General features: G+C 46.3%; 1 protein-coding gene across 4 annotated transcripts in view; it reads right to left on the bottom strand.

Moving 5' to 3' along the window:
• MAF (MAF bZIP transcription factor) overlaps nucleotides 1-15,185 on the bottom strand; it is a 157,908-nt gene that overhangs the window by 138,686 nt on the left and 4,037 nt on the right. For 2 of the 4 annotated variants that reach the window (XM_052686454.1, XM_052686453.1), the window contains exon 2: nucleotides 8,497-8,561. In XM_052686454.1, the coding sequence (XP_052542414.1) occupies nucleotides 8,528-8,561 (34 nt within the window). In that variant the 3' untranslated portion in view covers nucleotides 8,497-8,527. Of the gene's footprint in view, nucleotides 1-1,705; nucleotides 2,819-8,496; nucleotides 8,562-11,042; nucleotides 15,077-15,185 lie in introns of those variants that run through there. The other 2 variants (XM_052686455.1, XM_052686452.1) reach the window with 2 other exon arrangements.

The raw sequence follows: 15,185 nt of genomic DNA, 5'->3' as shown, positions 1-15,185 counted from the left end.
GCCTGGTGACTGGGACACAGCGTGAGGGACCTGCAAGACTCCTCTGGACCAGGGGAAAGGGCTTGGAGCATCTACAGTGGCCAAGGTCTGTGCAGGAGCATCTGGGGGGGGGGTGGGGGCTGCAGCTCACCGGGGGGGGGGGGTCTTCAAGGCCAGGCTATGCAAATATCTGTCAGGGATAACGCAATCTATCCGACCCGGGGATGGATTACATCGCCTCTCGAGATTTCCTGCAGCCCTGCTTCGCTTATGATTTTATACAGTGGAGCCCCAAGGGTAATTTTCCCCTCTGCCCGAGATATTCACTTATCTGTTCAGAGCTGGGGCATTATCTCTGCCCGTTTACTTGATCTGGGTTGTGCTCGTGTGAACAAAAAGGACGGTGTCTGCAGGCAACATGCAGCCCTGCCGTCACAGCGGTGATCTCATGCTGATCAGTGAGCAGATGGCATGGTGGTCAGTGAGAGAACGCAAGGATTTGGGTCAAAGTTTGATGATTGCTTTGTGTTAGAAAATACGTACGTGAATAATTCTAAAGTTTGGAGTGGATTTTCCTGGCACAGAACAGCTGGGGTTGGAAGGGATCTCAGAGCTCCTCTAGTTCCAAGCCCCTGCAATAGGGTATGTGGCTTTCTGCTGTGTGACAGACATGGTAAGCAGGGCCACGATGCCCCATCAAGCACCCAATGCACCCACCAGAACCCAGTTTGGTAAGGGAGGAAGGAGAAGCTGTTGGGAGAAGTTCTTGAATTAAATCTTGCTGAAATCAAATTGATTTTTAAATTGTGTAAAGCTTCAGTAACTGCAAAACTGTCCCTTTTAAGAAAAAAAAACAACCAATCACCAACGTTCCTTTTGCTTTAGATTCTCCAGTTTGATGTGTATCAAACTTCTTCTTTTGTAGCAATGCATTACACAGAGCTTTTCAGTGCTTTCTCCCCCAGAACTGGAGTATTTATTCCATAAATTAAATTAGCTTTCTTGATTGCAAGTTGGGAAATGTACAAGTATCTAATAAATCAGAAGAAACGCTTAACCAGATCCTGCGTCAATAAATATTCCTCACACTTAATCTGAAAGCCATTAGGTAGTTGGGGTGGTGACTGATTTAACACCAGCCATTCAGTTTACTTGTGATGCCACATTATTTAAACTCAAGACTTTACACTAAGTACAATCCAGATTTAAACTTTCGTTTGGAATTAATTGCAAAACTTGAAGGATTTTTCCTTTTCTTTTTTTTTAAAAAAAAGAAAGAAAGAAGAAAGATTTAATTAAAAACACAAGATGAAATAAATATTTTAGGCAACCAGCAACAAAATGGGAAAATACCATGTGTTTGGAGTTTTAGTGCCCTCTGAGTGCTGGAATTTATTTGCAGCAAGCAGAAAATAGACAGCAAGCATAAAAATTCAGCAGATTCCCGCTAGTAAAATTATTTATCAAGCTAACAAGGGAGGAACCCTTCTAGTAGCAACAAGCCAGCAAGGAAAAGACGTGCCTTTATATTTTACCTTTGGGTTAGCACACCAGTAAAAATGCCAACTGACAAGCACTTCACATAAACATTTCTTTCTAAATGAGCTGCCTTGTTAGAAAAAAATCTAAGCAAAGGAGTGCTACAGTCAACAGACAGAAAAACCCAGGATGAATACTGCATCGCTCCGTGGTACAGAAAAATATAAATAAAGACATAAAAATAATGTGGATGCATAAATGACTTTAATAAATTAACACTTCATTTTGCATTTAAAATAACTGCTCAGGCTATAAATCTCTCTTAGCTTCAATTCCACCCAGAAAGAATGCATCCCAGTTATCTGTTATTTAGCTCCTACCCTTGGAGCCATACGTATACACATACATACAGACATGTGTTTGCTGTGCTGTGCTACTCAAGCCCCATTGCAATATTTACCATATCTTCTTTTACAGCCGAAACCCCGACGTCGGCTTTACAGTTCAGTTTAACGATAGCAAACTCTGATTATAAATTATAAGCGGCTTTATTGCAGCCCGAAGAGGGGGAAACTGGGAGACCCTCGATTTCCTGATCCCAATTAAATTTTAAAGAAACAGAAAAGTGACACACGTTCTGCAAAGAGCAGAGCTCCAAGGAGAGCTGCAAATTGTTCCTGTCGGCTGCGCAGAGGGCCGTCCCCTCTGAGCACTGCTTTGCTGGGATGAACGTTTGACAATTGTCAGCAAGCTTTAGAATAAAACCAAACCAAACAAAAGAAAACAACAGCAACGCACATCCCAAGGATCTCTCGTAACCATTATTATTCCATCGCAGAAAAATATATATATAGCTTGTGGGAGGGTAAGTGGGCAAAATCAGATTCAGCAGTTTGTCCAATGCTGTAATGCAGGAAGTAAAACCTGCGGCAGTTGTTGACAAAGAGAAAGCAGAAAGGAAAGTTTTACACTATGCTGAGTGGCAGAAGGGATGCCTGGCTTGGGAAGAACTTGTGACCGATCCCCAATGATTTTCCGGCCACAGTCCTGAGCTAGATCCTGCATGGTTCACTCTGAATGAGAAAGATAGAGGAAAGGTGGAAGAAATCAAGGAAAAAAAAAAATATATATTTTTTAATTAAAAAAAGAAAGAAGAATTAGAGTTTCTATTTGTGCTTTTCTCCCCTCCAAGCCAGGCATTCTTCTCGCCTCTGCAGCAGCCCACAGTGCAGGGAGGGAATGCAGCATCTCCCACTCCTGGCCGCGCCGCTGCCCAGCGCATTGCTGGGGCTGGGGGAGAGCCTGGCTCCCAACACCACCCAAGGGCCCGATCCGGCATTCTTCTCACACCCAAAGATTCCTGCAAAAACAATGGGAGTTCTGGGCGTGCGGGAAACGGCGAAGCGAGCTGGCATTTGTTAACTGCTGATGGATTGCATTAATATGAATATTTGTCTGTAGGGGACAAACACTTTTGAGAAGCGAGCGCAACATTATGGGCAAAACATCAGCAATAATAACCAAAAAGGGTAGAGAGAAACATCACTGATGTAAACCATGAAATAAATAATATATGTCAACCTTTATGTTTCTTGCCTTTGATCTGAGAACAGCTGACATTAAGTCCAGGAACTGATACCTTTTTAGCTGAGAAGATACTGGATGTCAAGTTAGGTTTTTTAGTGCAAGGCCAACATGTGAAAACAAAGCTAAAAGGGTTGAAGAAATGAGTACAACAGAAAACAGAGATTATCTCATGTCATTGGAAAGAAAATGCTGGGTGTTTCCACAGAAGCTGAGTAGTTAATACAGTGCTGACTTTGCTTCCCCATTCTCTCCTTATTAGAGTTATAATTTGGGTCTGACTGACAAGGAAATAGATCCTGAGCACAGAGAGGGAGCGCTGCTGGCAGAGTCAATGCAGAATGAGGTCTACAGCATGCACGTGTGTACGGCACTGACTTCCCTCCCCTAGCTCACCTACATCCCTGACATTGCTGACATCCTCCACATTACCAACATCCCCTACATTGCCTGCATCTCCTACATCACCTACAATACCTATATCTCCTACATACCTTCCACTCCTCCATCACCTACATCGCCTACGACCCCTGCATCCCTTACATCCCCTATGTCTCTCACTCCCCAGTCCATACCTCTCTCTCTTCCTTCACCTCCACCTTAGCTGTTTGGAGGTGAACACAAAGCCCCACGAGCAGGTGTAGCTTTGAACCTCCTGCCCTGGTGGTGCAGCAGCAATCTGGGGCAGCCCCATGCTGCGGAAGAGTGCTGCTCTTGCCTTCAACCGAGCAAACCTGGCCATTGCTTCTTGTCTGATTGCTGCCCTCGTTGCAGCATCCCGCTGCCAGCATCCCACATCAGGGGTATATTGGTGCTGCTGCACGGAGTGCAGAGCAAATGTGCTTAATTTAGCCCAGGTCTTAATCCCGGTGACTTCGTTCGAGCAGAGAAGGGCTGGGGAGCACGGCTCTAGGGTGTCAATAAGGCAGTACAATATCTCTGCACAACGTGAAGCCAGCTATTTAATTACCTATCACTACTAACAAAAGCTCTCTTTATTTTTATTAACTTTGGGAGAACGAGGTTCCCCATCACCAGAGTATGTTTAAATAATTACTGTGCAGACTAACACGCCTGCAAACACAAAAAGAGAGGGAGCAGAGAGAGGGGAAAGAAAGAGAAGACAAACTCAGCCTCGCTTCCCAATTTAAACTACGAATGACCCCGGGGTCAATTTTTCAGAGTATCTCAGATCAATTCAATTCTCACCTCCGCTGCCTACCTGCTAGCAAATGAACTTACTGTGCCTTCCAATAGGCAGAAACGACTAAAAGGAAATCGCATTTAGCTGCATCTGAATAACCATGGTTATTAGGCATGCAGAGGAAAAAATACCATTCCCCTTCTCCTTCTCCTCCTCTGGTTGTCATTCTCACCTCACTGGTGATTAAGATGTAGGATGCTCTTGCAGATTGTTAATTAGGTATTAATATCTGCAAGGGGCCACAGCAAGCTCCTACACCTGAGGTCATTTCTCAGAAGTCAGGCTGTCTCCAGTGACAGTACCTGCAATTCCCAGAGCTAGTTTGATACCCACTCAACAGCTGGAGCCAGTGCTTCTTTCATGTCTGGTTTCATTTCCTATCTGAAATTATATGAGTGCTAATATCTTTATTATCTGTCCTGTAGGAGTGCAGAGCTCGAGCACGGCACAGCATGTCGTTCAGAGCCTTTCTTATTTATTTATCTTTTTCTTTCCCCCTTATGCTGTTTTTTTCGAATATTTTCAGCAAAAGTCTCTGCGGTTGGCAAATTTACAGCTGAAGACTCCATTACAGATTGGAGGGGGGGGTAGAAAGTAGGAGGGAAAGTAATAATCTGGGGACAAAAGAAAAGAAAAGCTGCACCACTGCTGAATAATAATGGCTTGAACCTTGGGAAATAAATGAGGAGTTACAAGGGCAACGTGACCTCTGGACATTGTGCAGGTGCACAGATCTTTAAGGAGCAAGCAATGAGGATGCATACTTGGTGTTTGAGGAGAGAGGTACACCACTGAACCACCATTTGCTCCTGTTTTGCCTTAACCAAACTCCATATCAGGGTTTGATCACCCCAGTGCCAACCCCAAACCCTACAGACTTGTAAATTCAGCCCTTGGATGAGAGCAGAGTGGGCAACACAGAAGGCCTCCACCAGCACAGAGCTACTTGTTGGCCCCATTCATTATCCAGGTTTATAACTGTGTAAACTGAGACATAAAGAGATCAACAGCAAGAGACCTTTAGAAGACACCTCAGATAACAAGTTTACAGTGCTGCTGGATTTTGCTGAATCTAGAATCAAAGAACTGGGTCAAAGTCTCACGGGTGAGTCAGGCTGCAGCTCCCAACTCCTGCTTTCTGCTCTCTCTAACCATCGGGATTATATGTGGAAGCCTGAGAAGTCATTTTACTCATGGGACTCTACATCGGTACTTTTCCTGTCTCATCCATCTCCTGTATTTTGGTACAGTGTGAGTCATTTTGTAAGCAGCACAAATTAAGAAATCCAAAAGAAATGTTTTAAATATATATACATGTATGTATGTAAGCAATTAGAATTATTAGAATTAAACAAAAGCAAAAGCCATATTTCTGGAAAGAAATGTTTTGGTTTTTTTTACTTATGTAAAGTGACTGTAAATTGTACAAAATACATTGTAAAGAGAGAAAGAAGGGAGATAGGTAACTATTCATTTCTGAGCAAGAATAACAGCTTGCATCCCATCTGAAAGAAAAGATTCTCATTTAGACTTAATATAGCACATCTGCTTGAAAAATACATACAAGGCTCCCATTGACTGCCATGGGAAACTTGCCAATAATATTTCGTGGAATTTATCTAGATATCAGCTTTGAAAAATACAGACGTCTGAAAGGGAGGGCTAATTCAAAAATGGGAAGTTAAAAATCATTCATTCATACCCAAAGAAATTGGGCTGTTTATACAGTTCTTAGCTTTCATTTGCAATTTTATCAGATATATGGCCTTAGAATAAAACTTAGCTGAGGAGGCCTCGCTGCAGGGAAGTCAGGCAGTTTGACATCGCAGGCCATGAAAGGAACACAAATAACAGTCAGATCTGCTTCTACGTCAACAATACACTCAAAAAACCATGAGAGTGAAGAAGGCTTTCACAAAACACAAATCTCTTTAAAAAATGCGTGTGCAAACACAGGAATAGCACGGAAATGCAAGTAAATGTACACGTTAGGATTGCCATGATTTCCCTGGTGGGAAAGGTCTTAGAGGTAAACTGGAAAAGGAATAGCAAATGTATTTCTCCTTTTTACTGCTCCTTACTTTCTCCTTAGTTTTAAGGCTTGTCCAGATAAGGAATTATGTGGTAAGATACAACGCAGTGCTACCTATTCCCAGGGCAACACTCCTGCTCCAAAGTAAAAGTGGATTCTCCTGCTTAGTTTATTCTGAAAGCAGCTTAAGCTACACTGCAGGGGAAGGGGGAGAGAGGGAGAATCCATTCTTAATCCCAAATTGGAACATCCATCCAGGGAATTCATGGCGCCGCTACCACTAGATGAATTCAGATCTTGCTTTTTATTAGCATGATTCCCCCCACAGATATTCATGTGGAGGAAATCTGGGCCCTGGGAATTCCGTGGGGTTTCACCAAAGCGGTGGTGAGGCCAGGAGCCCACTCAGGGCCTGTCCTCCCAGCTGGGATGGAGACACGGAGCAGTTCAGATCCCTTCCCTTAGAGCACGGCCAATGCCCTTCAGAGTCCATAGCTTTGTCGTGAGTTTGAAACATTAGAAGTTACGCACAGTGATGAAAACCAGCAATCTTGGAAATCCTGCACAGGACTTCCCTTTGAAAGGAAAATTTGCCTTGTGAAATACTGCTCAGGAATCCCATGGGCAGGATGCTGCTGCCATAGACCCCAGAGGGACACCCAGGTGACAGTGTCTTAACCCTCCAGTCCATTTGTTAAAGGAACTGCCTTGAAATACTAAAAGCAAGCCAGAAGTAACATAATTCCTTAAAGGAGTCAAGTTAGTAGGTTAGACCACAGAGACCACTGTCCACTACTGGAGATTTACAGCCTGAAATCCCCTTACACAAAGCACCTGCATGAATACCGAGTGAGAGCAGCTCCGGAGCGCACGGAGGTCTGAAGTCCTCATCTCTGAACTTATTATTCCTAATATCACAGAGACATTTCCCTGAATTGTCCTTCTCCTTTCCAAATTCCCCATCTGACCAGATGTCTCTCTCTTTCTTGCTTTCACCTGTCAATCACGCTTGCAGCTGAAATTTGATTTCTCTCCCAACAGCAACCTTAGATGAAATATTACCATAGGGGTCAGAACTGCCTGAACCTCGCCATAAAAGTTCGTTAACTCTTCTGAGACCCAACAGCAATTCGCTTAAAAGGAAGGGATTTTGCTGCTGTGTTTTCCTATTGTAAGTGACAGTGTCACCACAATGAATTGGAAGAAAGGAGTGAGGAATTGTCCCAGAGAGCAGCAAGTTAAGTCCTGAGACCACAGCAGAGAAAGAGCCTTTGCCTTTTTTTTTTTATTTAGTATATGGACAACAAGCATTTGTATTGCTGATATGATTTACAGAACTTGTATATAAATTAGAGGAGCCAGGAGAGCTTTCCTCACAAATTATCAGACCTGCAGCCCTTAGCCTAGAAAGAAGGTAAGAGAGCAGGAGCTGCACCCTCACAATGAAATACCTCCTTGGAAACCCACTCATGAAGAACCCCAAAGAGCCCCTCTGCAGTGCACTGCATACCTCTTCCCCATTTTTTTGTAATTAATTTCATGAGCTAATCAAATATTGCTTTATAACAGCATGCTGTGTTTGACCAAAGTGTGGCAGGCCGTGCTCCTAACTAGAACAGGAGGTTTTATAACAAAACACATGCCAGAGCCTGTGTCATTGCAGCCCTGCAGCTCATTGAAGCCACTTAGTATTTTTTACAGTTGAGGTCAATAAAAATCAGATTCTACAGGAAAAAAAAAAGGAAAAAAAAAGAAGCATGCTATTTGAACCTAGCAGGGGAAGGAGCTGAACGCTTAATCCCTGCATTTTCCTGACAGTGTGTTCTGTAGTCAATGAGAGTTTGAATGAAAACAAGTTCCACGAGAAAAAGCAGTGCTGATTTAGACCCTATTGTGAACCAGGAGCACAGATACTGCCTAACACACACAGTCTCATGACTTCCACCCAGAGATGAGGGACATCTTCAGGAGACCTATCTTTAATCCCTGCAGCTGATGCCTGAACGCCAGCATTTGAAGGGAAAGAAAGAAAATATTTGCAGAGGATTATAGATGAGCGATGGGACATGGGACGGCTGACAGAAGGGCAAAGCCCAGCACTGCGGGTGCTCTGTGCACCTGAAGCCAGCTTCACTCCACAGAGCACGTCCCCGCTGGGCAATGGGAAGCCCAGCACCCTCCCCAGATAGGTAAAGTGCAAAGGAAAGTGGGAACATACCTTTTGTTCTGACCTCAGGTAACAGGGATTTTCACATCACCGTTGTAGAAGATTCTCTCGGGTACCTAATTTAGTAAATACATTAAAATATGCTGTTATTAAAAGGAATTCTTAGCATTGTAAAACATGTCTGTTGTGCCACTACTGTACAAATAGGGCCTCTTATATTCAAATCCTGTATTTAACTCAGACAGTTGCTTGCGCTGCTCGTTAGCTGTAAGAAGAAGAAAATTAGCACAGCTTAAAGTGAAACGCTCCTTGCACATCTGGCCTCTCCTTTGCATGAATAGCAGGAGAATCTCACCAAGAAGTTACCTTAAAAACATCTCTTTGCCTCACCGGTGAGCAGTACCTCCTATGACCTGAAAGCACGCCGCTTTCGGCATCGTTCTCTTCATGGTTATTATCAGCTGTGCTAATGTCATTGGCAAAATAAGAATCCGTTTGTGTACACATTCCCTTATTTCCCAGACAAGTCGTTCAGTAACAAAAGCAGAGCTGTCACTGCTCCCGCAGTTGCTCACGCTGTACCAATTCCTACTGTCAACATATATTTAAAATCCAATTTAAATAAAGAAAAAACAATTCAACACACACGGAGCAAATCTCTGTATGCTAAATGAGGTCAGGCAGCGAGCCGATCTGCCTTTCCTAAATACGGGAATTCTGCTGTGTCCCTTTGGTTAACTTGCTCTCCCTGCTCCTATACACACACGCACATCCATTTCCCATAGACAGCTCCAGCTCCATCCTGGTGGTGTCACAGCACCCGGCAGAGGGGACCGCCTGCTCCCCCAGGGGCATCGATCCATTAGCAGCTCCACTGAACTATCAGCTTATTAATAAGGAAAGAGTCTCAGAAAGCGAGACAGTGCTACAGCAGCCAGAGACACGGAGCAGATCAGTTAATTCCAAAGGGCTGATAACTGCCCTTTATTTCATCTGGCTGAGCTGGGGTGAGAGCTATGCTGGAATACGTTTTCTGCTCCGTGCGGTGTTGTTTTAAAAGGATTTCACAATGAAGGGAGCTGAAAGACTGCGTGCAGTCTGGAGACTGTATCTGGTGTGACATGAATATAGTTTTTGAAACAGATTTAATCTTACGATATTCCCTCCTCTACAATGACTTTGCAGGAGGAAACCCTATGGAAAGGAAAATCTGTTCATCCCACTCTGCAAACACTGAGTCGCGCTGCAGACGGCACATCTCTTCCTACATATCAAATGGCTTTCATCAGTGATTCTGGAAATACTTATGTTTTAGGGGAGGGAGAGAGGGAGGGAGAAAAAAAAAAACGGAGAAAAAAAAATGTAAAGAGCTACGTCTTATTTGGTTCACTTTGGGGCTCGCTTTCGTCGTCTCTAATGTCTCAGTGCAACAGCCCCAAGTGGCTGGGAGAGCTAAGACTAATTCCTTCCCCATCCCTGCTGGTTCCCAAGGTTTTGGCAACGCATTTTTGTTTTAAAATTGGAGAAGTGGGGTTCAGGGTGCAGGAAAGGGAATGTGCTTGCTTGCTGTTAGAGAGGGCTTTAAACTTAATCGCATACACACTCTGTCATATATCCACATAGATTTGGGAAACTTGGCCTTGGAAAGCTCTGTTCTCTGCCGTACTTCAGATTCCTTAAAAGCCATAAAATGTAAATCCTGCCCCCCCACCCTCCTCAGTCCCTGCAGGGATCTCAGGGCCTGATCCAAAATGCCATTAAAAAGATTCCCTTTAATTTCGGGGGGGTTTAGATTGGACTCTGTGTGAGCACAGGTGAAAAAGAGAAGGGGAAAAAAAAAGGGGGGGGAGAATTGAGAAAATGAAAGGAAAGAAGAGAAAGGGAAAAAATAAAGAAAGAGGAAAAAGAAGAAAAAAGAAGAGGAGAGAAAAAGGGAAAGAAAGAGGAGAGGAAAGGAGAGGAGAGGAGAGGAGAGGAGAGGAGAGGAGAGGAGAGGAGAGGAGAGGAGAGGAGAGGAGAGGAGAGGAGAGGAGAGGAGAGGAGAGGAGAGGAGAGGAGAGGAGAGGAGAGGAGAGGAGAGGAGAGGAAAAAGAAAGAAAAAAAAGAAAGAAAAAAAAGAAAAGAAAAAAACGAAAAGAAGAGAAGAGAAAAGAAGAGAAAAGAAAAGAAGAGAAAAGAAAAGAAAAGAAAAGAAAAGAAAAGAAAAGAAAAGAAAAGAAAAGAAAAGAAAAGAAAAGAAAAGAAAAGAAAAGAAAAGAAAAGAAAAGAAAAGAAAAGAAAAGAAAAGAAAAGAAAAGAAAAGAAAAGAAAAGAAAAGAAAAGAAAAGAAAAGAAAAGAAAAGAAAAGAAAAGAAAAGAAAAGCCTGTGAAGCAGAGGCAGGAGGAGGCCCCAAGCACATACCTAGGGGAGGATCAGCCAACTGGAGCCGCCTGGGAGCGCACCGGGGCTAAGCCTGGGATGCAGTGATGGATCCTTTAGTTACGCTGAGTCCCCTTTTGTTCCAGGAACAATTTAGAAACGAACAAACATGCAAACAAAAAGAAGAAGCCACCCCTCACCCTGCCCTGGCCCTCCCACACCCCGCTCCCCGGTACTGGTCCCCCCTAGCATGGCACTGTGACACCCCCGGCTGGGGCAGCACCCCAACACGTGTGTGTGTGTATGTGTGTGTGTGTGCACATCTGGGCAAGGCACTCCCTCCCCACAGCACAGCCCCCAAAGCCTGGGAGGTGACCGGGCAGCGGGACGGATGCAATGCTGTTACACAGACACCTCACTGCTGAGCAGGTTATTTCCAGGCTGCTCCAATCTGTGGCAGCACTGACCCCAAAGGTGCTCCCGGACAGAAGTGCGTGTCCCCGTGCTCGCTCCTTGGGATGCACAGGTAACTGCCTTCATATGCAGCACCAACATTTCTGCCAGGAAAGTGGAAATGCTGCTGCGAGCATTCCCTACCCTGCTGGAAATGGAAAGACATCGCTCAGTTTGTTGGCTGGAAAACTTTTCTTCGTCGTGGTGCAAAAGCACCACTTCCAGCAAACTTCTGCTCTGGTTTCGATTGCCTCCGTGCAATGCATTGCAGGAGAAAAAGCAAAGCAAAGCACATCCACAGGGCTCCAGTGTGAACAGGGGGGAGGCAGTGCTATCCCCGTCCACCTCCCCACACTGTGACCACAGAGCGGCACCCCTCTGCTGCATCACAGGACACTGATTTAAAAGAGGGAACTCAGGAAACAAAAAGGAAATTAAAAATACACATTTTTTAAAAGTTGGAACAGCAGCATAGATAGAAAATGAGTTTCGGAGTGATAAGATCGAGTGCATCAGGGCACTGAGATGCTGTCATGCTGTGCTGGCTCGTGTTGACCCTGCTGGGGCTGAGGCTGCCTCCAGCCCTACACAAGGGCCCACTAAGCCCCGGCCCTTTGCTTTGCACTTGCAAAGTTAAGTCACATCCTGGGCTATTTTTACACCGTGCTGGCTTTGAGCTCACCAATCTGAATGCTCTTCGCCCTCCAAGAATGACAAACGCTATTCTCAGTCCTCCCCCACAATTTCAGGCAGGCAAGAATGAAAAGCGGCGAGGTGTGCGGGGCTTTAATCCATTGATTTTTATCTGCTGAGCTCCCCAGAATTCATCAGTTAAGCAGCATTCACACAGCATTCAAATTCTCCCTCTCCAAAAGCCACTCAGCTCTGTGCATCCTGGTGTGCAATGCAGGAGCGGAGGCTCTGCAATTAGGACTGGGTCTTGTCCCAGCCAAGCAAGCATGGCACTCGCCATAGCTGCAACAGACGGGCCCTTCACAACCCCACCTCTGTGATTCTGAAAGAGCGAAGAAAGTTTGCTAAAAACCTGAGCTCCCAGCACCTTGTCACGTTGCTTTTTTTTTTTCCCTCTCCTGTGTGAAATGTTCAGTCCGTCCATCGGAACAGGTGTCAGAAACACAGGGTCCACTGAGCTCCTCTGGTGATGGGAGCAATAAATAGAGGATTTCCTCTCCGCGCAGCACACGCTGAAAGGATACCGATGTACTTCTGGCATCTGAGCAGATAATTCTGATATATGCATCATTTCCTCCCTAAATCCAGGAAGCAGCTACACTCTGTATCTCATATTAGTATGTTATGTCAAATAGAAATTGGTATTAAAATTATGAATGATTCTCGATCGAGAACTTCCTACGCGCTGAGCAGAGGGAAACAGCTGCACTGAGGCTCTCGGAAAGGAGAGGAGCTGGGAAAGCGTGCTTTGCGCACTTCAAATCTCCTGCCACGTTTCACAGGGGGTAGTGCTGCGTGGCGTTCTGATTCAGCAGACACATTCTCGAGCTCTGAAAAGGGCAAAGAGGACCTTCTGACAAAGGGAAGTGGTGAGGGGGCTTGCAGAACTCCCTCCCTTCTTTCGGATGCTCTCTGGGATGCTGCTTTTTTTCAGGCAGGGAAAATGGTGAGGCACGAGCGCGGGGACGCTCGGGGAAGAGGGGTTTGCTTTGTTTTAGGAAAAATAATTAAAATAAAGGTGGAGGATGCCGTGGGGTGGGGTGGAGGGATGTGTGCTGTGCTCAGGGCCAGCACGGGGCTGCAGGCATCTCCCGGCAGCGGTCACATGGAAGTTCTTTGTAGCTGAATGGGGACACATCGCAGGGCTGTGATGGCAGTGGACCCTGCGGCACGGCAGCACCCAGCTGCCCCAGTGCTGCACCCCGAGGGGGGCAGGAGGGCAGCCAGAGCCTAGCCAGGGGCGATTCACTGATTAACGAGTGCCGTTCAGAGCGGAGCGGCTCCGTGAGTCCTCGGCAAGCAGTCCTGCAGCAAAGGTGGGTGCTCCCCTGTCATGACTGATAGAGCCCCAACTGATAGAGCTTGGTGTTAGCAGCAGCGCTGTGTGCTTCTGGTTGCTTTTCCCCTTCCCTTGGGAAGTTGGTGTGTTTTGGGCTGAAACTCACATGCAGTCCAGCGAAGGCTGCGCTATTTCCTATTCGTAAAGAAAGATTGCAATGCGCAGTAATATGCAAAACCGGGAGAGATGCAAAGCTCCTTCCCCTCAGCTTGGGTGTGCGATAGGAATTTTCCCTTTTGCACTCAGTCTATTTCTAGGAAGGATTTTTCTTATCGCTGTTCGAACTGCTCCCCGACTCTCACCTATCTCACACCCTAACTCTGCCCTAACCCTGTCCAACAGCAGCACAAGGACCAGGAGTGGTCCCACGCGGGGCCTCAGGGTTGCACTGCCTTCACCCCATCCCCATACAGAGCCCTCTAGGAGCCCTTTGAGGAGCTGAGCACCCCTGCGAATAAATCTGTGCATCAGTACAGGTTCAACCCGGTGAGGTGGGAGAAGAATTAAAAAATAAATAAAGAACCCCTGTCTTTATGAGAGGAGATAATTCTCTGATCAGCCAATAGCAACCAGTTTACCCAGAGCTTACACATTAACCAGAAAGTGGAACTCCAATTAACCAGAGTCTGGAGCTTGAACCATTACTCAAACCCCAGTGCAACAGAAGGTCAGATGCCAAAGGGCGCTGGGGAGGGGCGCAGTGCAGCATCACTGCTAGAGACCATGGTGGTGGCATTGGTCTGACCCATAGCAGGGGAGATGCACAGCTCAGGGGGCTCAAAGCTGCACGGGGCAGGGTGGGCACTAAGCAGAGGAGCCTAATAGGTGCTTTTGTTTTGGTGGTAAAGCTGGGAAGATCAAAAGTAGGAAGCGGAGGGATAAAAAGGGGAAAAAATTAAAACTGCACTGGGTTGCCGAGCCTGGATTTTGAGATAGAGTCATTGTCCCAGAGGGGCTGCAGCATTCTTTGGAGAGGCTTTAGCACTCTCCGAGGTGGGAGAGGCCCAGAACAGCCTCCTTGCAGGCTCCTGGAAAGGCTGCACTGAGTCAGCAGGGGCTGAGCAGCCTACAGAGCCTCAGTGCCCTCTGACATGGGGATGACATGGGGATGACAGAGGGAACTGAGCGCAGAGGGGCTCGGGGAGCGCACCGCTTCCAGCATGTTGACTGCTGGGGCCGACTGCAAAACTTGGAGGAAGCCCTTTGAATCCTTTGGCTCACTCTGGGCTCTCTAAGGCCTGTAGCAAAAATTTGAAAAAAATGACCGAAACAAAACAAACAAACAAACAAAAAAAAACCACCAGGTGAACGAAAGAATGGTGTGGAACAGGGGGGGAAGCAAAGAAAGGTAAAAGGAGGCATCGTGGGCCTCAATGGCAAGAAGTGCTTCTGCTCTAACGCTCCGTAGCTCTGTGACACGCCAAGCCTGATGAGCTGCCATCCCCGACCCAAGACAGGCACGCTCTGCTGGGATGCGACGGGACGAGGATGCAAAGTGCTCCCTTTGGCTTCGCCCCGTCACCAAGCAGCCCGAATCCTGGGGGCCGGGCCAGGCTGGCGGGGCAGCCCTCCCGCTGGGGCCTCACAGCGATGCACCCAACCGAGGTCTGCACAGCACCTGGGAGCCCACGGTTCCCATCTACCTGGTTTCTAACGGGTGGCAACGTCGCGTCCGCACAGCGCTATTCCTTTCCCATCTCCCTCCTTCCTATCACCGAGGTCAGCTCCTCAACCAGCCTCAATGCTCCGCCAGCGCTGCTCTGCCAGAGGGGACTGTGCACAACGTGCTAAGAAACGGAGCGCAGAATCGGGGGGGAAAAAAAAAAATGCAGTTTATTATTGTAGATTATTCTCTCTTTCGATATAACCATAGAGTCAAAAATGAAAGGAAAGCAC

Source organism: Tympanuchus pallidicinctus, unplaced genomic scaffold, assembly GCF_026119805.1.
Source record: "Tympanuchus pallidicinctus isolate F22 unplaced genomic scaffold, pur_lepc_1.0 scaffold22, whole genome shotgun sequence".
Taxonomy (NCBI): domain Eukaryota; kingdom Metazoa; phylum Chordata; class Aves; order Galliformes; family Phasianidae; genus Tympanuchus; species Tympanuchus pallidicinctus.
The sequence above is the reverse complement of the archived record's forward strand: the minus strand, read 5'-3'. Positions and strand labels throughout refer to the sequence as shown.